This window comes from Sparassis crispa (genome assembly GCF_003851025.1).
Source record: "Sparassis crispa DNA, contig_000009F, whole genome shotgun sequence".
NCBI classification, from domain to species: domain Eukaryota; kingdom Fungi; phylum Basidiomycota; class Agaricomycetes; order Polyporales; family Sparassidaceae; genus Sparassis; species Sparassis crispa.
Genome location: NW_020939756.1, coordinates 331,855 through 354,367, shown reverse-complemented (window position 1 = coordinate 354,367; position 22,513 = coordinate 331,855). Strand labels below are relative to the sequence as shown.

The window sequence follows — 22,513 nt, the reverse complement described above, 5'->3', positions numbered from 1 at the left end:
GTTGCGCGGATGTGGATACGGATGCGGATACTTTCTCATAGATAGGGCAGATAGACGGTTTTATCCACGGTTTTCGCTATACTTTCTGCCGACTCTGTCTCCTCTCATTGTAGCACTCGTTTATACCCTCTCGATATGCTATGTGCTAAGTCTTGATTGTATAGTCCTCTAATAATGAACAATACCATTGTCATTGCCACTACTAAGACATTTCCCACCTGAAATTTTCATGCAGCACAACATGTCTTTGCAGACATTCAAGGCATCAATATTCAATGGCAGTGGGCTCTTTGTGACACTCCGCTGATGCCTGAATTCTCAGAGCTTACATGGATACTGAAGGCAAAGATGAGAAGTGATGCCGGTGAAATGTTATCAAACTAGTTCAAAAATGTCTATACTGCTCTGTATACTAGACAGTGTACTTGTGTCATGTTACCCAAACCGTGGATGCATCTGCATTCGTACAGACAATATCCGCAGATGGCGGGGTTTAAAAATATCCGTGGATATTCATCCGGATAGACATCCGGATGATCCATGCTAGTCCCTAGATCCTTGTCTTCGAATACTCCTCTGCAGACAGAAATGGCAAGATCATGTGATGGATGGGCGCTCTTCACAGGCCAAGGCCTGCCCGAGCTCAGAGATGAATCGAGCGCTTGTACACTTCCCTGCCTCTCGATACTGTTCCTTCCACTCAAGGCTGTCTTCCTTTGGTAGATATATTTTCATATGAGGGTAGATTGGTATGATGTACTATTTCACACACACAACTAATATTTTTTCTTACTGCATGAGTCTGTCTGTCAAGTTGAGCCTCAGCATGGCCCTGCAGAGGCATTGTGCAAACCTTATCAAGAGTCCCAATTGTTTTGCTTAAACAGTTTATCTCAAGTTGAGACCAGTATTAGACATTGGTCAAGTGGATGAGCATACACAACAGTAGGATGTTATGAAGTCTGACTTTGGGCAGGAGCTCACTCCTGTATTGAGTATTCGAGTATTCGAAACTGGTTCCAGGGTCCAGGCTGAACTTTTGGGTAGCTGATGTTGAAACTTTTAGAGTCGCGTGCCCCTTGGTGCAGACAGATGCTTTGATTGTTGGGCGGCTGTAAAGGTTCATCTCTTTCTTCTGCCTCATCCTTTCATACACATAGCTGATGATGTCAAAGCCTGAGCATTGGCGAGCCGTTCCACAGCGTCTTCTTCTGCGACCTCTTCACCTCCACTTTGCCCCCTCTCTTTAGTTCTCATTTCTAAAATCACCCAGTTATCTGAATAACAATTCTGTTCTCTCATCATGTCATCAAGTAGAAATACTGCCAATGAAGCTGAGAGTCTCAGGTATAACCCCTACTACTTGCATCCACAGGAGACTCACTATGTTCAAGTTGGCAGATGAAACTGAACCCAGTGACTTAGAAATCCCACAGAGCTTCCATAGACCACTCAGAAAGTGCGAACACCTCTACAGCCATTGTCCAGCACTTTCTTGCACTGGTGGTCAACGGATCAGAAAGTCACGACAACGGCAGGTGTTGGATAACTGGTCTGAAGCATCTGGTCACACATGTTCTGTTTTCCATGATAATCTGCCGGCTTGGAGATAGCTGCAACCTCTGCGAACACCTTCAGCACAAACTCGAGTGAACAGAGATCCAGTAGAATCATGGATCATGGTCTTCTGTGGCCAATTCAGTAACACAACGTGATGGACTTACATAGTGCTAGGCCAAAGTCGTTGTTGCCCAGATTCTGCAGAATTCTGCCAAGTCGACCCCCAGATGAGATGTAGAGCCAGCGTACAACAAACAAGTTTAGACATGTCCTAAGCCCACTGGGGCGAAGGCGGATATCGTATTGTAAACATTGTAAACAAGTCAAGCTTGACGGGGATTGCTGAAGGGAGGCGGCCCGGCAGGCCCGTGCCCGTTCGGTTCAACTCAGAATCCAGAGCTCGAACCAAGCCGAGCTTCGAACCGATGTCGGCAGCGTCACTGCCACCCGCTGCTGCGTGCGGTGCACCCATCCACGGGTCGAAATACTTGCTGTCCACCTCATGGATAAACCAACGTCGATTGTCAGCCCAAAGGCTGACCCGTCTGCGATGGCTGTGACTTCTGCATCGGCGGCTGCATCGTTCTCGCAGGAACAGCAAGAAGCACAGACGGCGGAGTCCGAGGTGCGCATACATCCTTCCAAGTTCTCCGTGGGGCCAGGAAGTGCTCATGTTTTGCAGGCGAACATCTTCCTTGCTGCCCAGCGAGGAGATGTGCATACCATACGAGAACTCATCGAGTCAGGCAAGGCGACGGCGGCTGACCGCGACGAGCAGAACATATCCCCGCTGCACTGGGCGGCCATTAACGCGCAGGTCGCAGCATGCCGTTATCTGCTCGAACAGGGTGCGGAAGTCGATGCACTCGGTGGCGACCTCGTTGCGACGCCGATGCAATGGGCTGCTCGCAATGGGTACCTTTATGTCATCCAACTCCTCATTGCCCATAATGCAGATCCGAACATTACAGATGCTCAGGGCTACAACACGCTTCATCTCGTCACCCATTCATCTTCTGTCATGCCATTGTTATACCTCTTACACCAGCCAATCAATGTAGACTGCAAGGACTCGCAAGGGCATACGTCGCTGATGTGGGCTGCTTACCAAGGAGACGCACTCTCAGTAGACCTTCTGCTAAAGCATGGCGCGAATCCAAATACCAAAGACGATGCCGGTCTCACTCCCCTTCATTGGGCTGTAGTCAGAGGCAACCGGGTTTGTATTCGTCGGCTAGTAGAGAGTGGCGCAGACATGGCTGCTAAGGACGGAGAAGGTAGAACTGCTCGGGACATGGCAGTAGAGCTTAAGAGCCTCGGAGCATGGAAGCGCGCGTTGGAAGAAGGGGGTATGAATGAAGACGGCGCCAAGAAGACGAAACCTCTCAGCGAGGTGAGCTCTTCATCTGATCACTGGACTATCCTGACCATTTCATCAGCGTAACACTAAAATCGCGATTTTCATACTTCCAACGTTGTTCCTCTTCCTGATGTTCATGACATTGACGATTCTACCGTGGTACACGGGCATTATTCTTGCATTTGCGCTATTCTTCGGAATGCACCATGTTAGTACTCCGTGCTGCCTCCTCGTCTTTGTTCCTTATTGTCGCTCACGTCAACTCTAGATAGTCACCCGTGTTTTGCTAGACAAGTCTAATTACACAGACAGTGTGACACAAAGTCCATACTTCGCAGGCATCATCACCGGCTCCGTGGTATGGGTTGCTTACTGCTGGGTTACTCGGCTAGTAAACCGTAGGAAGTATTTTTGCATGTTACACATTGGAGCTCACCATATCCTGTCCCAGAGACGCAATCACATGCCTTTACTCACCTCTTGTTCGCAATCTCCCTCGGATTGTGTGGCTACAATTTCTTCAGATCTATCAGCTTGGACCCGGGCATGTGTCCGAAACCAGCAAATGATGCTGAGCTGAAGGCTGTGAGCTGTTGGGTGTGGTGAACTGATAGGTCAAAAGCCTGACATTTGCTTGATAGATCATCGAGGACCTGGCATCCGAAGGCCGACTCAACGGTCAAACGTTCTGCATTCAATGCATGGTATCGCCACTTTTTGGCTTGCATCGTTGCTTATTACTTACTTGATTTTTTAGGCCCGGAAACCCCTTCGGTCAAAGCATTGTCGCACTTGCGATCGCTGTGTCGCTCGACACGACCAGTAAGCGCCATCTTACACTCGTCGTTGCCCATAGTTGTTGTAACTCTTGACATAGTCATTGCCCATGGGTGTGGAATTGCAGTACGTCCACGATACTTCCACACTGCCCCCGCTTTTAATTCATGCTCACAGTTGGAGTGAATAATCACCGGCAATTCCTTCTCTTCGTGACCGACCTCGTCATCGGTATCGTTCTTTTCGACTACCTGACTGCTGCTTGTATGCATCTGCACACTTGTTAGATCTCCCTTGATATACTACTAACATCTTCCTTAGACTTTTCTTCCACGGTACCTACGCCGGTCGATCCCAGCACAGTATCTCCCGTCTGCATGCTTCCCGCCACACTCTGTGCAGTTACAGCGTTCGACGCATTCCTCTTCTCCGTCGCCTGCTGGGCAACTCTGCAGCTATCCTGGACATTGGTGCTGCTCGTGAGTCAATTCTGGCAGGTGGCACGGCAGATGACGACCTTCGAGGTATCAAACCTCGGGAGGTACGGCTTCATGGGCGGTCGGGGCGGCGCGAGCCTCAGCTCGCAGATGGGTCACCAGCACCACCGACACGCGCAGGGCGCCTCGGACAGCGAGAGCGTCGGCGAGGGCGCCGCGGGCGGCGCACACCACGCGCACAGCCACGGCATCTGCGCGGGCTGCGGGAGCGGGTTTCTCATGAACATCCTTGGCTTCGACCGCTTCACTAAGGGCAAAGCTGCGGACGGCCTCGCACGTGCGGCGAAGGCGCCCAACCCGTTCGACCTTGGCATCATCGGGAATTGCAAGGACTTTTGGACGTCGGGCCGCGAGCTCGGCGTGGACTACGAACGGGTGTACGACGTACCGCCGGAAGGGTTCGCGGAGGCGAAGCGGCGGCGGCAGCGGGAAGAGGGCGACGACCTGCACCCGGGAGAGGGCGGCCGAAAATCTCTGAGGAAGACACTGCTGATGGGTTTCAGCCTAGGCAGAGGCGGCGGAGGCAGTCGTGCTGGTTACGAACCACTTAGCCAAGTGTAGTGAGTACCTCTTGGATTGCGCGCTGTGTATTTCCACATGTCACTGACAGATTGCTGCACGACGAATCATGTATCATACTAGTTCTTCATGAAATGATGACCCCGCGTCCTGATCGTGCCTATCGTACAGTACAGCTATGTCGATGCTCTGCCTGTTACGTGCACATGATCAGACTAGCTATGAGACTGAACAGGAAAAACAAAATTCTCTAGCAGAGGAACGTTATAGCAACAACTCGTTTCGATCGAGTGACCTCGGGGTTATGAGCCCCGCGCGCTTCCAGCTGCGCCATGTTGCTCACGTAACACAGCCATCTTCATACCAATATGTGTGCCTTTCACCATTTTCCAGAACTGCAGAATTACCCCGCGAAAGAGAATAAGTTGGTACACTGTCAAAAGTAATCGACTCAGCATCCATACTCTAGCCGGGGTACGAGTAATACACTCTTTCCTTACCGCAAGCGTTGTCTCTTGAGGGGACGTATCCTTGGTCTTTTTATTTTATTTTGGTATTACTGCAACATCACACACACTGCGCGAGATAACGTGTAACAAGATGGACAACGGTACTAAATGGATACTCTACACTGAGGAATGGACAAGGCCACACAGAGGCTCCAGATTTACTTGAACTGCAAGGTGTAAACATATCAGCATGCGAGATCCAACTGCGTTCATAAGAGAGCACTCACGTTCTTGCCGTCAACCCACTTCTTCCCGTCGACCTCCAGATCCCACGCGAGCGCACTCTCGAAGAACGCCTTCTGCTTCTCGTCCTTCAGGTCGATGGGCTCGTATACATACGATTCCCAATCGGGGGCGACCTCGACCACAGGCTTGACATCCGGCCCGCGTAAGATCACCACGCCGGTGATGATAGAGTCGTTCGTGTGCCCTAGCACGCCCATCGAGCCGAAGAGGTACTTGCGCGATGCCTCTAGCCGGTTGAAGAAACCGCCAATCAGGTTCGACGACATGAACGTCTGCGTCAGTTCGTTATTGTACTTGAAGTCCACCCGCCAGATCGAGAATCCCGCGGGGTCGAAGCTGCATCAGCAGCAAGTCAGCAAACACCACAACATCGCACATCGGAACGGATACTCACTTCTCGTAGAACCACTCCAATGAGCCGCCCGCTCCGCGCGTGTCCTTGTTGGAGTACGCGCGTTTCCAGTCCTCGAGGTTGAACGTCGATTTGGGGAGGAAGTCGAGGGGGTTCTTCGGCTTGGGCTCTTCCTTCGGCACGAGGTCGTCGTCCTCGTCATCCTCTTCCTCCTTTTTTGGCTTCTTCTCTGCCTTTGGAGCTTTCGGTGCAGGAGCGGCGGCAGGTTTCGGCTCCTTCTTCTCTTTCGCAGGCGGAGTGTACTGCACCGCCTTCTCGACGTACGTAGTCTCCCCGAAGATCTCCTTCAGCTTTGGCTGGTTGACGATGGTCTCGAGGTGGCGGATAACGCTGGGATGTTCTGCGCGCACAGCAGCGTCAAACGTGAGTTCGACACAGCGCTGGATCACGGATGCAAGGGTGATATCGGCGAGCGTGATGCGCTCAGTAACGAGAAAAGTGTGCGTCGCTAGATGCTGCTCGACGACTTTGAGGGCGCGCAACTGATGCTCAAGCATGGCAGTGTGGATCTGCAAAGCATCGAGGATACGCAATAACGTGCGAGACGAGCTGCACTTACGGGCTTGTTGTACGGGACGATTCTGCCGTTGACGAGGCGGTTGATGATGTTGCCAGGCGCAGCAATCTCGGAATCGGTGAGTGAGACCCACTGATCAATCAAAGCAGCCTCCTTGAGGTCAGACCCGAGGAGGGTAGAGTTTGGTGCCAGTCCGGCAACTGAAACAAAGAGAAAGCGGGTCAGTCTGCGGGAAAATGAACACAAAACGAGTGGAAAATCAGATAATAATAAAAACCTCGACATTTTGATTAAGACAGGGATAACTGAATGATATATTCTCGTCCTTTGGCTGTTTTCTGAAGGAGGGACACTTACCATAGCGGGCGATGGCAGAGGTTTCAGTGAGCTTGAAGCCATCGGCGGCCTCAAGGGCGGGTATTTTGCCGAGAGGGAACTTGGAGAGGAATTCGGGCTTTTTGTTATCCTCGAAGTGCGTGTAGTGGGCAGGCAGTTCGAGGGAGAGTCCGGCAAACGCAGCCACCGCACGAATCTGCAGGAATTTTGGTCAGACTCGACCGCAACAAATGGGTGAGTACGTACACGCTTGCCGTTAGGCTGTTGAGGAATAGTCCAGAGAGTGCCAACGGAGGACATATTGCGATAGATGGGATGAGGAAAGAGAGTAGAGCGTATAAGGGGCTTCCAGCGATGGGTGATAACAAAAAAAATCGAGTCAACGATCAATCACTGGCACGTGTCGAGGGTTAGGGTTTCCCGCCATCGATTCCCTGGACAGAGTGACTGTCATCATCGACTTCATTGACTTCATCTCTGGCTAGTCTGCTTTCAAATCAGGGTGCTTCACCGTAGTACACGATTTCGGAGTTACATAAGCAACTTGATCTCCGAAACGCGTCGAGTAGATCTGGTGTAACGCGACACGTCGGCCTCTGCAAGACAACACCCTCTGCGTCGCATGAATTTTCCAATAATTATACATTCTACCATCCTCATAATGTCAGAATGACTTCTACATTCATTGGGCCAGGCTTATTTCAATTCAGTTCACCTGAGGGACTCACACTCTGCCGGCAAATACTTGCGAGATCTCTACCTAATGATCCACACGACTATCAACTGGAAGGTGTCTGCAAGGCATTATAAGGCATCGATGTTCTCGCTGTGACAACAGGCTCTGGGAAGACAGGAATGGGAACATACAACAACAACAACAACAACAACAACAACAACAACAACCACCATGTTGTCATCCCGGCCTCGATGAATTTGGGATTTTATCGTCGCCGATAGCTCATCCAACCCTCTATACCCGCCCCATGATGGGCATCCAGCGTACGGAGTTGGCGTTCCCGACGTTGGGCAAACGCAGCCAGACACACCCTCACCATCATCCACCAGTCCAATCGCACATCCATCCCCGCAGCACGCCAACCAGCTCATCATCACTTCCTCTACCACTCGGTCTGTCGCATTCATGAACCATCATCATTTGTCCTAGGATGGACGACTGCCGTTCACAGCGGACTTCATGCTCGCTCACGTTCCCGCTGGGCAACCGGGTTGGATTATGTAAGGGGTTGGTACAGAGGGTCCTTGGTTGATGCTTTCCCCTCCTTTCAAGGAGTCCTTTCTTCCGGCGTAACCCCCATCCACCTACATGGTCTTATCACCGGTGATCCTGTACTCCAGGTAGCGGAGTGCTAGTCCGGCCAATGTCCCGCTCATGCCATTGTAGATTCGCTGCTCCATACATACTTGGTTCGTCGAGGCCTGTCGTAGACATGTCCTAAGCCCACTGGGGCGAAGGCGGATATCGTATTGTAAACATTGTAAACATCTCTGCCTTGGGGGAGGTGAGCACGTCCTGACGCGACGCGACGACCCACTGCTTCGGTCAGGACGAGGCCGGCATCACGGCCGGATCAACGGCATCTCTTCGGCATCCGCGTTCACGAGTGAAATCCTGTACTACGGTTACAGCTGAATTCAAAACGTTAGACGTTTTTCGATGAAACTCACCTCCCGATTGTTGTTTGTGGAGCAGCGGTTTAGTGTGAGGCAACAAGCCTAACACAAATGTGGAAGTCAAGCGCTTGTCAGAGATCTATATCGATGCTGCGGCAATCCGGCGGCTACTTACACTCTCAGTTCCCCTGTAGAGGCTCACATAAAGTCGATACAGTCTTCGTTATTCATTCAGCACCTACCATACAATTGTAGGCTGCCGGATCCCGACACTGGTCACCTTGAGCTCATGTTTCTCCTCGTAAGACTTGCCTTACTAGCAGCTCTGGAGAGTGTTTCTCCCCTGATTGTGTTGTGCTAGAACCTGCGACTGGGGTTTCACTGAAGTCTCATCAACCCGGTGTGAGAATGGTAACAGCAGACAAAATATGCTGCGATGGACACTGCTTTACAATCAGCTCAAAAGGTATCTTTCCGCTGTCTTCAACGATGACGTGCTGCCTACCTTTAGGCTTGTTCTGACCAGAACATGACGATGGTATGAGTATATATAGAGATGAGCTATGAAGGGATATCCCTGTCTGCTCGTACCATGGCGGACCCGCCTCTCAATGCAGCTGAACAGGCTGAGTTGCGACGACGCTTTCCTCGTGCAGGTTGGTGGCTCGGCATGCCCGGAGTTCCTGCTCCTTCAGACATACGTGCTTTCGATGCGAATCAACAAGATCTTGGGCGACACTACGTCATTCCAGAGTCTCCTGCGCAACAGATGCCGCCATATTTTGCCCCACCACCCTATCCGCCACCTCCCTATCTGCCGCCGCACTACAATCCTCCACCGTATGCTGCACCTGGCGCTATGCATTTCGCTCCTCCACCAATGTATCAGCTCGCCCCTCAGATGTACATGCATCCTCCGCCACCTCCTGAACTGCCTCCTCATGTTCTTGCACAACCAGTCACTCGTCAAATCTCATGTGAGTACAAACTACGCTATCACTGTGTTTCTTCTACTAATCATTATATTACAGTGAACATAGATGTGTCCATACCACTCAATACCGGTGTTGTTGGGGGGACAGTCAGTCGTATCGAGCTCAAATTGCCGACAGACCTCCCCTTCATCGACTTTTTCTCACGAGTATGCGCAAGGATGGACCTTGACCCCACACATGCCGAACTCGGCTACAAGTTCCATACCGACAAGCGGTGTGAGGCTCCGCACCAACTTGCCAACGAGGAGCAACTTCGGGGTGCGATGGCTTGCGGCATAGGTCTTATTCAGCGGGCACGCTCAAGGCAGATCATTTTGGAGATTCACAACCTGGTTGGTGCCTTTTTCAGTTATTGCGTCACTTTGCACTGACGATTTTTGAACAGAAACCTGCTCATGAGGCAGCAGTGGGAAACTCCCGCAAGCGAAAGGCTGATGATATCGAAAACCCGATAAACCCAGAGCTTCAGACAACAGTGTCCTTCACCAAGGAGCTTCGTCAGTTGAAGGGTCGCTTGTCATGTGCGGCTCATCCAGGTCGATGGTGTTTCATTAGCCCGATCAACAGCGAGCACAAATTTCTCGACATCTTTGCCATTACACTGTGGGCCAAACAGATGGTAAGCACTGCATTTGTCAACCCAAAAATCCGAATTTAATCGCTATTCTTCGACAGCTTCTCGGTGATGCCACGCTGCAGAACCCGCCAGAGTCAGTATTCTTTGATCACACCCGCAAGAAACCCCGTCTTTCCCGCAACTCTGTGGCTTCCGCATCAACCCCGAACGTCAATGTTGTCGTTACGAACAACATCCCTCCTCTCGGTGACCAGATGGGACAGCGGCGGGTGAATACACCCAGTTCATCCCAGTGCATTGACCTCACAGTGGAGTGTGACGACGAGACTATTAGTTATCCTTCTGTTATTGTCCTTCTTGCTGACATGCTTTTAATCTTTCCCGACTATGATCTTCTGCAGTATCACTCCGCACTCACCAATTCCGGTGTCATTGATATCAAAGACTTCCAGGACACAGATGACAGCTCTCTCCTCGCTGCTGGTCTCCCCGCTGATGTCATCGACACGTTGAGGGACCACGCCGCTGTCCTGATACACCAGCAGGTAAAGGGGAAGAGCATCATGCAGAACTAATCCCATTACAGTGGCTGCATTTCGTTATGATACCTAGGTTCCGAGGTTCCGAGCACGTCCATTTTGTCACCTTACACATCATTCAACATGATTTCTCACTTCGCGAGCGTTTCATCACGATCCCCTTATCTTCATATAGTCACGCTAATACCGTCGCTGAAGTTCTGGATACAAAACATTCATACACAGCACTTATGTCCTACACAATGTGATTGTTATTATAATATTTAGCAATGTGCTGCAAGCGTACAAGATAGCTGTCTATGCAACATACTTGCAGTCACGAAACCACCCCAATGCTTTCTCCGGAGTCATCGCACTGAACACAGCCCGCCACAACATCTCAAATGGATCACATGTGACTTCACCGGTGAGCTCACCACACACATAATCTCTGTGCAACCTAATCCATGCCTTCATAGCCGAGAACGCCTCCTCGATTGGATTGAAGTCGGGTGAGTATGGGGGTAGATATAAGAGACGCATGCCTCTTGATTCAATTGATGAGTTATATCTGCTTCCTGATAGGAAGAGTGCACTTACCGTGCCTCAATCATGTCCGCAAGATGCTGAGACTTGTGTATACTGGCATTGTCCATCACAATCACTGAGTTAGGTTGCGGGAAGGGATTCATGTTGTCCAGTAGCCCATCAATGAAGCTGTTGAACTCTTCCGCTTTGTATGTGTGATCTTGCACGTCGAGATGCAGGACACCATCCAACGAGAGTGCAGGGAGTACTGAATATCTGTTGTCACTGTCAGATAACAAGAAACCAAAGTAAATGACGACACATACCGCTTTCCGCGCACGAAGCGATCATGTCGCCTTGCACGGTGGCCAATCCTGGCCCACGCCATGGTGCGCCTCGTCGTAAACCGATTGCATGCTGACTTGTCCACGAAGACAAGCTGATCGGCACGGTAATGCTCACCTATGTTGATGAGATATGCATCTCTGTGATCCTCATTACGCTCGAGGGCTGGCACGGAGATCTGACCAACATGATGAGCTCATGCCGCCAAGATGGAAGCATAAGGTCATTACATTCTTCTGTGTGAATCCACGATGCCGCAAAGTGCGAGCAATTGTCATGCAGCTTGCAAGGATGCCACGAGCACTGTAGAGCTCAACTTGCAACTCTTCGAAGTACAGGTCGGGCGTTCGTTCAATACAGCTCTCGAGATACTTTTGAGCAGGTCAGTACATGTGGAATGAATACCCAGTAAGCACTCACCGCAGCATCGAGCCCATTGAGGATGCGCGGGCGCCCACTTCGCAAGGGTGTTCGAACTACTGACCCGCTCCTGTGCGCAAGCTGGAGGATGCGCTGCACTGTCCGCAGGTTCACGTCGAGAGTCCTCGCAATGACAGATGTTTTGAAGTGACCTGAGAGAACCACTAAGGTTTCCTTCACTGCTCGAGGAATATGTCGACGGTTGCCAAAGGGTGGCATGGCTGCCAGTGCTAACGAGGGAGAACAGCTGATTGGGGTGCGAACAGCTTGCCAAATCTGGCCTAGGTCTGTTTGTCCCGCACTAAACTGCTGCTCCACAAACAACAATCGGGAGGTGAGTTTCGTCGAAAAACGTCTAACGTTTTGAATTCAGCTGTAAGGGGGCGCATTTGAAAGCAGACCTATATCAGTCCGTCCTTCCAACCTCTCATCGGACTGATTTTGTAGTCTGACTTTGGGAGACTAATCTCTGGCACATGTGCACCATCGATGTGGGCCAGCTGGCAGGCTTTGGTCTCCGAGTGTTTTCAGCTAGCACAAGTACAGCTAATACTATGATGTGCGCACCTTGATCTGTGCGGGATCTTCGCGGATGTCCGCCGCTGTAGAGTCGCCTCGACGAAGAGTGGTATCTGTGCCTCAGAAATATGATGCGTACATCGACCACTTGACGTTGCAGAAAGGACCGGAGGCCCCATGTTTTCCATGAGTGTTCGTCTTCAAGTACTATCCCAACTATTCTAAGTAGTGGTACCATGAACCTTGGACTGGCCGTGATGCCCGGCCTCACTTCCCAGGGACACCATCGAATTCGCACACAGAATGGCTATGTTCCGGAACAGCGGGAACGAGGCATTTTCTTTCGACGCGACGTTTGAGCGGACATTCAAGCGATTACGCTATACCCGACAGCACAAGCCAGAGTGTATTGTGAGGTTGATCACTACTACTCACTCGGCTGTTAGGCCATGGGTCACAAGCGCATGAGGGGCTCATGCGGTTGGGGCCATATATTTATACTACACAGTAATTCTAGGAGATTCCAGTATGTTCTCCGACATACCTATGTGCTGACTAATATATGTTTCCTGATTGGGAAACCACCAGCCCTAACAGAGTGTGCAATTTGGGCTCGAGAGTGCAAACTCTGGGGTGTGTACCTTCTCTCTGCTAGATCCAGACTTCCGCATTCAAGTCGGAAAACGAAGACATGGCCGAATGGCCAATATTTGGGTTTTCAACTTTCACTGTCAATGCGACCCCCCCGCCAGGAACTATCAACATAAGTGTATTAGCACTGAGCACCTGCGATAGAATATGGAACTCACGCTGATGTTTCAATCCCCAGAATTTACTTCCGATATACTCGTAGCTGTAAGTGCTTCTTAGCATAGCTCGAAAGTACTATATCTCATAGTTGACCAGGCGTTTCGTGGTTCCGGAGCGCCGATCAGCCGACACGGTTCACGTTCCAATTGTGCTACTGCTGGTATAAATGTGTATTCGAGAAGTGCTATGCCAACACACTTACCTCATGAGACAGTACTTGCTGTTATGATTGTTGACTTTCCATCGCGAAGGGATTTGCAAGCTGTAGAGATATTCTGAAATTCCCAAACTATTTGGACATTGGAGATGAATGTTGTCGCATCATTATGGTGGTTTTGTGCATGGGTCAATCGACATCTCCAGCTACGTTTCAGATCTACGCTTGGGCTTCCGTTTTGACTTGAATGTGAGGCCATCGTGCGCTATTTGAGATCAGATGGACCTTCCCAACCGTGTGCACCGTTCTTGAAGATCGACCATGAAGTTTTTTTTTGATTATTCGGTATCCTCTTTGCCCTCCCATGTTGCCTCCCATTTTGTCGACGTCCTCCTGATCAAAGAAAGTCATAATCTTGCAGTCCCTTGTTCATCCAACATAATGCATCGGGCCCACGAAAGCAGTCTCTGGCATCATTATGCCCTTTGGAGTGTCTCTTCGATGTTACTGCTGGACCCGTTGCGATTAGGAAACTCGCAGTCTCATCGGACGATAAGGCAGCGCAAAGCCGTATAGTAATCGGGAGCACCTGCCGATCACACGGAAATGAGCGGCACCATACGAGACTCTACACACTCGCCACCACTCACATACGAAGCTGCTCACCGGTGTGGAATATTTTCAACGGGGATAGTTGTAGTACGTGGATGCTTGAGGGCGGTCATTATTGGTGAGCGCCACCGGCGACAGTATTCCGACACATTTAAGATGGGCTTGTATGCTTCCGAGAAATTTCGAGCACCTTTCTTTTCCTGCGCGCACACATCTGTATGATTCTCGAGGGGTGTCTAGTGTCGAGCAGCCCTTAAAGCAGAACCGCAATGAAAGATACAAGCACCACGTACTCATTCATTCGTGCATTCGAACACGCCCAAAGCCATCCACCCTTTTCAAGTTCTTCAGTCGGTTCTCTATTCCGCCCAAATATCCATACCCTCACCGCCTCGCTGAATTATTGACGACGCGAGGACGAGTTACGTGTGACTGTTTCCACCGGCAGAAGCTTGGAAAGCCCTTTTAGTGGGCGTTCGTCGGAGTCAGTATATGCGCTCAGCTATCTCTTCCACTCACAATATGCCACTTGCTATACTGAAGAGCAAACTCGTGCATATACCCGGCGCCGTCTGTTGGGAAGGGCATAAGGATCGTTGAGTGCATTCTTGTGGCGGGATACATGAGCGCGTCTGGTGATGGAAGCGAGTGAAGAGACGTGGGGGCTCAGTTGAGGATTGGATGCGCTCTTATATATACTTCCCTCCCTCCCTTTCAGACGCCGCCCCGATGCAAGTCAATGACGGCACGGAGAGTACAATGACGTAGCAGCTGTCGAGATTTTCCCGATAAGGTAAGTGTATTACCGCTTTTGGAACGTGTGTCCGTTGATGCCGCCGGATTTCGATCTAACATAGGCTCATAGATACAGCCTCTAGTTACCTGCAGGAAGACAGTCGTTCCTTTGTAATAGAGATCTAACATACATACACTGAATGTATACTCCGAGATGACAACAGAGAACGGGGTAATACTTTGTATGTATGTTCACACACGAGAGCAATTCAAATATGCCTATGTTCTTTACGGTGAGAAAGGGTAGACGGAATCACTGAAGATGTAAAATCAGTACCGAGTCGCGAACGGTATATGGGACAGAGATAGCGTACAGCATTAAGTTCAGCACATATGACGGTAATCCCCCACCTGGGCCGCTGGCTCAGCCCTATAGGTTATTCTTTTTTAAGATGTCAACGAGCTGCTCGACAGCTGTGGCGAGACGGGAGAGACTTGAGTCGATAGAAGTAAGATGCTGATTGAGGTCGTCTGAGACAACCGCCTGTGTGGAGGACATCGCAGTAGGTAGAGCAGGGGTAGGATCTACAACTGGTTTAGGAGGTTCCGGGACGTAATCATCAACGGTATCCTCTGTGACGAACTCCGCCTCCTCCAGCGGCTCGACCTCGAGCTTGGCCTTCTCTTGGGCGTAGCGCACAGGGCGAGTAGCGTTAATAGTGTTGCCGTAGTCCGGACAGAGGACGTAGCCGACACATCCGAGCGTCTTCCTGGCGACGCTGTCTGCCTGCGTGAGCACGACCTTGATGGCATACACGCGCTTGCACGAGACATCGACGAGTGCCCACGCCGTCCAGCTGGACGTGTCCTTCTTCTGTCCGATATCCAAATTGATCTCTGTCTCTCCAGTTTTAAGTGCCTTGTACACAATTTTCTGGAGTGTCTTCACGGCGATGTCAGTGCGATCGATTCGAAGCACCCCCTGATTTCCATTACTAGCCTTGGTCACGCGCACTTCATGCCGCAGGTAGAACTGTGGATCATCGAAGAAGAAGCGTGCGAGGTCGTCCGGCTTCGGCTTGTCGAACGGGAAGGGTGTGAAGACGTATTCTAGAACGAGTGAACACTCCTCGTCCTCGATATCCTCCAACACGAGCTTGAGCCTGAGGGGCCTGTGTCGCGCGACGAATGCACGGTTGAACCACCGCGCTTGAAGTGCTGTGTCCTCTTCCGTACGCGGAACGACTGCTTCAAAATGCAGGGCCCACGACTGCCGCGAGTCGATGGTGACGGGGAGCTCAACTCTGTCGAGGATACGCAGAGATAAGACCGGAGAGTACTCCTCGTCGCCAACGAGGCGGAAGAATGCAGTGACCTTGGCAATGGTTATGGGATTTGGAGTGGTGGAGGGTTGCTTGTTGAATACAGATACGCTGCCCTCGAAGTTGTCCGCATCATACCGTGCAAACTGGGGATTAGCGCTAAGCGGGGGATCAGAGGTAGGCTTCAGAATCAGCGGAAGAGCAGCCGAGGTACGAGTCTTGAAGTCTGTTCGAGGGGCACGCACGGACTTGTCCTGCAACTCGGGTCCTGCACGCACAGTTTCCGGCAAGACGTATGGCGCCTCGGGAGTATACGCGCGCAGGCCGCCCTCAGAGACAGTCACCACATCGCCAGACTTCGTGCATGCGGGGGCGTCGATTGGACACACGACGACATAAGGCAATGATGAGGTAGCCGCCTTGGCTGTGAGCCGGATACCCTCGATCACAATCGCCTTCCGCGAAAGCACCCACTCCGCCATCGCAAACTCGTCTTCACTCTGAGATGTGCGAAAGATGGTAGAGGTCTTCCGGCCTATGAACACATCCCGGGCGACAGACTCAAGCTGTGCAGCAGTAAACGTATCAAAGAAGTAGGGTTCAGAGAACCACACGGTGCCCACGGTGATGAGGATCGTTGGAGTGTCAATCCTTTCTCCGCGCGAAACCCAGCGCAGCAGACGGCCTGCAGAGGCCTTCTGCACAGCATTCTTCTCGAGATCAGAGTCCTCAATGGAGGCCCACTTCTCGATCGTATCCACATATTTGAGAACCTTCTGCGCCCGAGGGAAGAACGCAGCATATGGGTAGTCGCAGTGGTGTGTCGGGCGATGTGAACTGAACTCGCAAGGATGGGATGCATTGCCAGAGCAGCAAGGGAAGCTTTTGTTCCACGAGGAGTACTCTGCCCTGTGGAACGAACACGACTTCGGTCCGTTCGTGGAGTTGCGGTACTCCTTGTCGCATTGGACGCAAGTGAACACCTGCTCCTTCTCTACCTCCGTCATCTTTGCTGCAATTTCCTTGAAGCCGTCGACGACAGATGCCCCTACACTGGAGCTGATGGTGCGCTCAAGCTGCTCCTGGTTCTGCTGCATCAAATCGGTGATATTAGTGTTGATCTGCTCCAACGCCCTGTCATCAACAGTGAGGTGGAGCGTGCTGGCAAACTGCGCGATAAGCTCGCGGTCATCCTTGACTGCATCGACGCCGCCGTGGCTAGAAATAAAGGATTTGGCGGCCTCGTCGACGGGATCGACAGGCACGGGACGTGTGATGATGTCGAGTTGGCTGGTTTGATGAATCTGGAGGGTGATCATAAGGTCGTTCGTGCACTTGTTGATAGAGTCTGCGCAGGAAATGAACTTGTCCCGATTCCCGACGTTAATGCGACGGGAAACCGTCCCTTGCTTGCGATATGCCTGGATGAGCGCAGTGGAAGCCTTGAGGGAGTGATTCATGCGCTCGACGACCTGGCGCGTCGCGTCTGTAATCTGAACGAGCTTCAGCGCCGGAAGCTGGCCGAGCATGAAGTTTATGCGCTCGAGAAGATCGGTGCATTTTGTGTCCGCGTCTCTGGCCTTATTCTCGATATCGACGATAATTTTCAAGAGAGCGAAAGCGGGTGCGACGAAAGGGAGGGCTTTCCCGACATCAGCTACCTGCTCCAATATCTGAAGCGAGTTCTGGATGACGGGATCCGCCCAGGTTCCCATTACCCCGTTCACGACATTAATGGTGGTGGCTTTACGAATACCAAACCGAAATGGAGTCGGAGGAAGGGACTTGTGGGAGTTATCAGACGGAAGTTCGCTCCCGTCCGAACCGACAGTGCTGCTGGCGTTCTTTCGGCTAAACATCGAGAATTTCTGTAGTAGCAGCATGGGTCAGACGCAGGGATTAGATAAACTATGGTATATACGCACCAAGTTCAAGTGAAGTGAAGGCGGTTGTGTGATTGCAGACTCGAAGGCCTGTATATATACCTGCAGAAGTGCACGTGGGACTCCGATCAGACTGTTGTACACCTACGCAGCGCTCAATGTAGATCAAGTATGTCAACGATACACCGACGTCGACGGGGTATTAGGCGCAGTACTACGACCCACGTCAATGATGAGGTGCTGCAAGGGTTATTTGGAAAATCATGAAGAACAGATTAGACGCGTGATGTACGTACACGCTGAATGCCAACTGCCAACTACCAACTATCTCAGCATCGCCTCCCAGGCACCAAGAGATCAAATGCCACTTCGCATTGGACAGCAAATGCGAGTTCTGCTCAGGGCAGTTCTGAGCTTGGCCAGCGCCGAATGCTAGCGAGTGCTACGTCGGAGATTAAATGGTGCAGTGATCGCGAATCTCGCCGTGTGGCACTTGAACGGACGGCACAAAGAGTGGCCTTCGCCGCACTAGACAGAGACAAGACGCACCAAGAGCCCCGTGTATATGTGGAGCACATGCATGAGGGGTTTAGCTGAATCGAGCACGAGCTTCGGAGCCTCGAGGTCAAGAAATACTGGCACTGGTACTCAGACCACTTCAGCGCTGTCCAGATAGAAGTTGGTACTATAACATGGATGCAGATAAGTTTGCAGAGTGTGGAGAAGAGTACCACAGGGCAGGAGGATGCTTTGTGTACGCGGTAGTAGAGTCGGGATATTCATACTCCAGTAAGAAATGTCTGCGGAAACAATCCAGTGATTAGTAGTCGGATCCTGCCATAAATCCTCGGTCTTCTCATCTTCAATGAAAACAGTACAAAGCGATGACGATAGGAAATGGTGCAGATTCGGATCCCGATGGTCGATATAGCCTGCCTTCAGGATCTGAAGTAGTGGAAAATGTGGCTGGCCTCCAGGAAATAAGTAAGCAAGCCGGCGCCAGAAAGGCCGGCTTCGCAATCATACTCACTGCGGAACCCAGAAAATCGTTGGGTGCAAAGCAAGTGCAAAGAGGCCCCAATTCACCGGCCTGAGGGACACGGTGGGCGTAGTAATTGAAGCGGTTCCCAATCCTCTACGGCGATATCTCCGTTCAACGTTCAACGTTCAGGCCTCAGGAGCTACGTTGATTCAGAAGCTGTTACTGGTGAGTGAGTCGAATTCCGCGAATACGGTGTCCGACTCCAGTGGTCGGTGCCAGGCGCTGGGTCGGGATAAGTTCTAGCTGCGAAGCTGGATACTATCGATGACCCGGATGTGCCATAATATGGCACTTCTGGTCCCGCCGCACGCTGTCTTGCCCGATTGACTTCGGCATCTCAGAGAATGTTTAGATAGCATATAGAATACCAGAGACCATTTTTTTGACCAGTGTTGAACATTTTGGTGACATGCCGAGGTGTGGCACCAGCCAAATTTGCTCATGCAATCCCGATTTTTGCGGGACCCAGGCTGGCCACATTTAATTCTCAAATTTTTATAGTGTTGAAATACAATGTACAAGAGCATCTCTAAATAATTTTGAGGCAATCGGTGCAAAGGATCCAGCTGTAGGAAAAAATATGGCACTTCTGGGTTGTATGGCATATCCGGGTCACTGATAGTAGTCTGAAAACTCTCTTCAAAATTTCTGACAGAAAAGAGCCTTCAATTTCTACAGAGTTTGAAGTTGCGACGGAGACGCCGCCATCACATGAAAGTAGTGCTCCGCAAGATTATTATTATAATTTATTATAATTATAATTAAATCAAAAATACGATTAAATAGTATGGGACCAGATAATATTATAAATCCATTATATTACAATATGGACATGTTATTTAATCATACTCGGAATACACTACACGTGATGGAGTTCTAGGAGGAATCTGAAGAAATTGTGCTCCGGAACAGTTCTTTAGAGTTGCAGCTATTTGTGGGAAATTCTCGTAACTGACTGAAGCGTATGTGAGCCCGGACATACCATAGAAGGGAATGTGATGTTCCATATCAGGTAAGCCTACCTCTTCAGAAGGTCACCTCCAGGCAGACTCTGAATACCGGGAAAATTGTCCAATGATCCATACTTGGGGACCTTCCCAGGGCAATTTTGGGCTCACATAATACTGCACTGACCCCTTTTGAAAAGGTGTGATCGTAATGAATTATAATAGAATACTTTAGATTATATTAGACCACCATTAGATATCTGGCTAAGGTCTTCAAGTAATAATACATAATATTATTATTTGCCTTCGTGGCGTATTTAATCATAATTGCGGAGCACTACATGAAAGTGTAAGTCACGTTGTCACGCTCACGGCGACTTGTAATACTACCGACTAACGAATTACAGCAGCGAATTACTGCGACATATGTACGTACGTCGACGTCTATCTATCCGACACAGTGAGTCCGAAAGTCCAATACGAACGTTCAATCTGCACCGACACCATTGATGCGGTCGCCGAACCAGCGGCCCACCCCACTAACTCCGGCAGCCAGCAGGAACGAGCCGTCGAAGAGTGAGCCAAAGAGCTGATATTCAGGAAGTGTTGAGAAGAGGTTGACAGTGCCCTGGTCCACCTCCGTGTCTGGTCGAGCTGGAGGTGGCGGGAACGACGTGCGCAGTTGGATGAGGGTCGAGAGAAGATAGATGCCCTGTCAGCCACTAGGTTAGTCAAAAACGGAGCAGGTGTCAATAAGACAATACCATCAGCTGGGCAAGCATCAACAACATCAGCGAAGCACCCAGATTCCTGCTGGTCACCCGCAGCGCCTATAGGTCATGTAACGGATCAGAGTGCAATCAAGGCGTAGGAAATATTTCCGTACTCGGGCGACACCCCGCAACACCAGGCGTATGCTGCTAAGAATAATTACACCAACGAGGCCCAGGCTGATCTGACGAGATATAAGGGCGATGTCCTTGGTGCTGATCTCGACGGATGGCAAGAGCGAGAGAAGGTGAGCAATCGCAGTGCTCATCATGTCGACGCTTGTCGAGACGGGTTCTTTGGGAGACGATGGTATTGCAGCTGTTCGCGGAATGATCAAATTCACAATGGCCTTGGTGACGACATTGGCCATGGTCAGCCTTGCAGGTCCTACTGGTGCTGTGGCCACTCACGTTTAGAATGCGATACACGCAGTAGATCGCAAATATGCGGCCACCCCAATTAAACAGCTTTCCTGAGATGGTACGAGAAAAGTTGGCATCTGCTTGGCGCTGTCTAAGGGCCTCCAGATTCCGGGACATCTGGTATTCAAGGGACTCAAGACCACTCATCTCCTGCATTGCAGAGGACATTTCTGGCAAGTTGGAGGTGAGCAGGACCCAAGAAAAATAAAGGTAACGCACGACTATCACCGCGGAAGGGTACAACATGAGAAAACCAGCTGGCTTCCTGGTTGGGCTGCTATATGCCCGATCAGGAATAAGGACACATCACGAGGAATATCTAGCATTACCTGTGCAGCTTGTAGTTTCTGGATATCTGACTGGCGCTGCGCTAATTCCCTCCGTACGCGCTGCAACCCTTGTTCAGCGGCTGCGATGTCACCTTCTGTGGGATGACTTCTACAAATAATGGCATTCGAGTCAATGACATGTTGAATCACCGATCGTTCGGAAGCAAAAACCTCAGGGTCCCGTAGAAAGGAGGAAAGAAGTTCCATGCTGTGTTGACAGCTCCAAAACCAGAAAGTGCGCCGAGAATAATTGTCCCAAGCACGGTCAGTCGAGACAGAGTAGTGCCCATAAAATCAGAGGTTGGCAACGATGATGGGAGAGGTATGAAAGAAAGCAAGAACAAGAATAATCCGACAGATAGGATGTTGAGGAGTGCACGGAGTACAGAGGGTCTCTGCCGTGGCTGTGTACCTGCCCAAAATTAAGTGAAGTACCCAAGGACGGGAAATCCTTCTTACCCTTTCCAGAAGGGCCCCCACTGAGCACGAGACTATATGATAGAGGGATGAAGACTAGTATTGTCGCAAGAAGCAGCCATAATGATACTTTCCAATTGATCAGACGGACCCTACGAGATCAGTTCAAGTGATGGCAAGTCATGGAGCAGCATTCATTAACGGACCCAGGGTCAAGTAGATCAATTCCCTGGCACATCAGCAGTAGGAACAATGTGCAAATCTCGGAGAAACATAGGGAGAACAGGCTCCTGGACAGCGTGGAATGCAGCGGTCGTCCCGACGCAACCGCAACTACTGCTGTAGAAGGTCCCGGTAATGTCGTAAGCTCAAGGTTTGCATCGTCCGAACATGGTGGTGAGCCAGGCTCCACTGTTTGCTGGGCAGACAAGTCCTGGAGGTCATGGTAGAGGTTCCGAAGTAAATAGCCCCGACATGCGAAGAACAGCAGTATCCTAGACAGTGGTTAGTATAACGTGGTTTCTACGTCAAAAATCGCACTTTATAAATACCAGTATGCATGTCTCCAAACCCGGAGATGCGGTGGACATGGTACAAAGTACTAAGTAGAGGCCCGGATCGTTGCCGCAGAGTCGTAGACGCCCTGACACGTGATAAACATGCACATAGTGCTCCGAGTGAATCGGAATTCAATTCCTCCGAGTCTGCGTTTCGTTTCGTCAAGACACACTGTAAGTACTTACTAAGTATCTGCTGCTTTGACTCTGAGCGATAAAAATTTTCCTTCGTGTCATCATAT

General features: G+C 50.7%; 7 protein-coding genes and 1 non-coding gene across 8 annotated transcripts; 3 read left to right on the top strand and 5 right to left on the bottom strand.

Moving 5' to 3' along the window:
• Positions 1-2,062: 2,062 nt before the first annotated feature.
• On the top strand, positions 2,063-4,846 carry SCP_1001210 (Palmitoyltransferase AKR1; the record flags this gene model as incomplete). Its single annotated transcript, XM_027761990.1, has 11 exons — positions 2,063-2,185; positions 2,243-2,953; positions 3,000-3,128; positions 3,189-3,318; positions 3,372-3,505; positions 3,562-3,624; positions 3,678-3,742; positions 3,798-3,823; positions 3,875-3,961; positions 4,019-4,754; positions 4,837-4,846. The coding sequence occupies 11 exons, from the start codon at positions 2,063-2,065 to the stop codon at positions 4,844-4,846; spliced, it is 2,214 nt and encodes a 737-aa protein (XP_027617791.1).
• A 134-nt stretch (positions 4,847-4,980) lies between these two features.
• SCP_t1001200 lies at positions 4,981-5,053 on the bottom strand. Its single transcript has one exon. It is a non-coding gene; the product is annotated as a tRNA-Met (tRNA).
• A 327-nt stretch (positions 5,054-5,380) lies between these two features.
• On the bottom strand, positions 5,381-7,033 carry SCP_1001190 (Elongation factor 1-gamma 1; the record flags this gene model as incomplete). Its single annotated transcript, XM_027761989.1, has 6 exons — positions 5,381-5,389; positions 5,450-5,804; positions 5,863-6,389; positions 6,440-6,597; positions 6,755-6,929; positions 6,980-7,033. 6 exons carry the CDS (start codon positions 7,031-7,033, stop codon positions 5,381-5,383), a joined length of 1,278 nt encoding a protein of 425 aa, XP_027617790.1.
• Positions 7,034-7,716: 683 nt separating this feature from the next.
• Positions 7,717-7,878, top strand: SCP_1001180 (hypothetical protein; the record flags this gene model as incomplete). Its single annotated transcript, XM_027761988.1, has 1 exon — positions 7,717-7,878. The coding sequence occupies one exon, from the start codon at positions 7,717-7,719 to the stop codon at positions 7,876-7,878; it is 162 nt and encodes a 53-aa protein (XP_027617789.1).
• Positions 7,879-8,957: 1,079 nt separating this feature from the next.
• SCP_1001170 (hypothetical protein) lies at positions 8,958-10,512 on the top strand (the record flags this gene model as incomplete). Its single annotated transcript, XM_027761987.1, has 4 exons — positions 8,958-9,342; positions 9,397-9,692; positions 9,746-9,979; positions 10,036-10,512. The coding sequence occupies 4 exons, from the start codon at positions 8,958-8,960 to the stop codon at positions 10,510-10,512; spliced, it is 1,392 nt and encodes a 463-aa protein (XP_027617788.1).
• A 261-nt stretch (positions 10,513-10,773) lies between these two features.
• Positions 10,774-11,967, bottom strand: SCP_1001160 (hypothetical protein; the record flags this gene model as incomplete). The annotated part of the gene is made up of 5 exons (XM_027761986.1): positions 10,774-11,002; positions 11,056-11,259; positions 11,310-11,506; positions 11,559-11,699; positions 11,749-11,967. The coding sequence occupies 5 exons, from the start codon at positions 11,965-11,967 to the stop codon at positions 10,774-10,776; spliced, it is 990 nt and encodes a 329-aa protein (XP_027617787.1).
• A 3,044-nt stretch (positions 11,968-15,011) lies between these two features.
• On the bottom strand, positions 15,012-17,762 carry SCP_1001150 (hypothetical protein; the record flags this gene model as incomplete). Its single annotated transcript, XM_027761985.1, has 1 exon — positions 15,012-17,762. One exon carries the CDS (start codon positions 17,760-17,762, stop codon positions 15,012-15,014), a length of 2,751 nt encoding a protein of 916 aa, XP_027617786.1.
• A 2,500-nt stretch (positions 17,763-20,262) lies between these two features.
• SCP_1001140 (hypothetical protein) lies at positions 20,263-22,304 on the bottom strand (the record flags this gene model as incomplete). Its single annotated transcript, XM_027761984.1, has 10 exons — positions 20,263-20,487; positions 20,540-20,605; positions 20,662-20,895; positions 20,957-21,138; positions 21,188-21,245; positions 21,298-21,406; positions 21,469-21,709; positions 21,757-21,866; positions 21,921-22,208; positions 22,255-22,304. The coding sequence occupies 10 exons, from the start codon at positions 22,302-22,304 to the stop codon at positions 20,263-20,265; spliced, it is 1,563 nt and encodes a 520-aa protein (XP_027617785.1).
• Between the last annotated feature and the right edge of the window lie 209 nt (positions 22,305-22,513).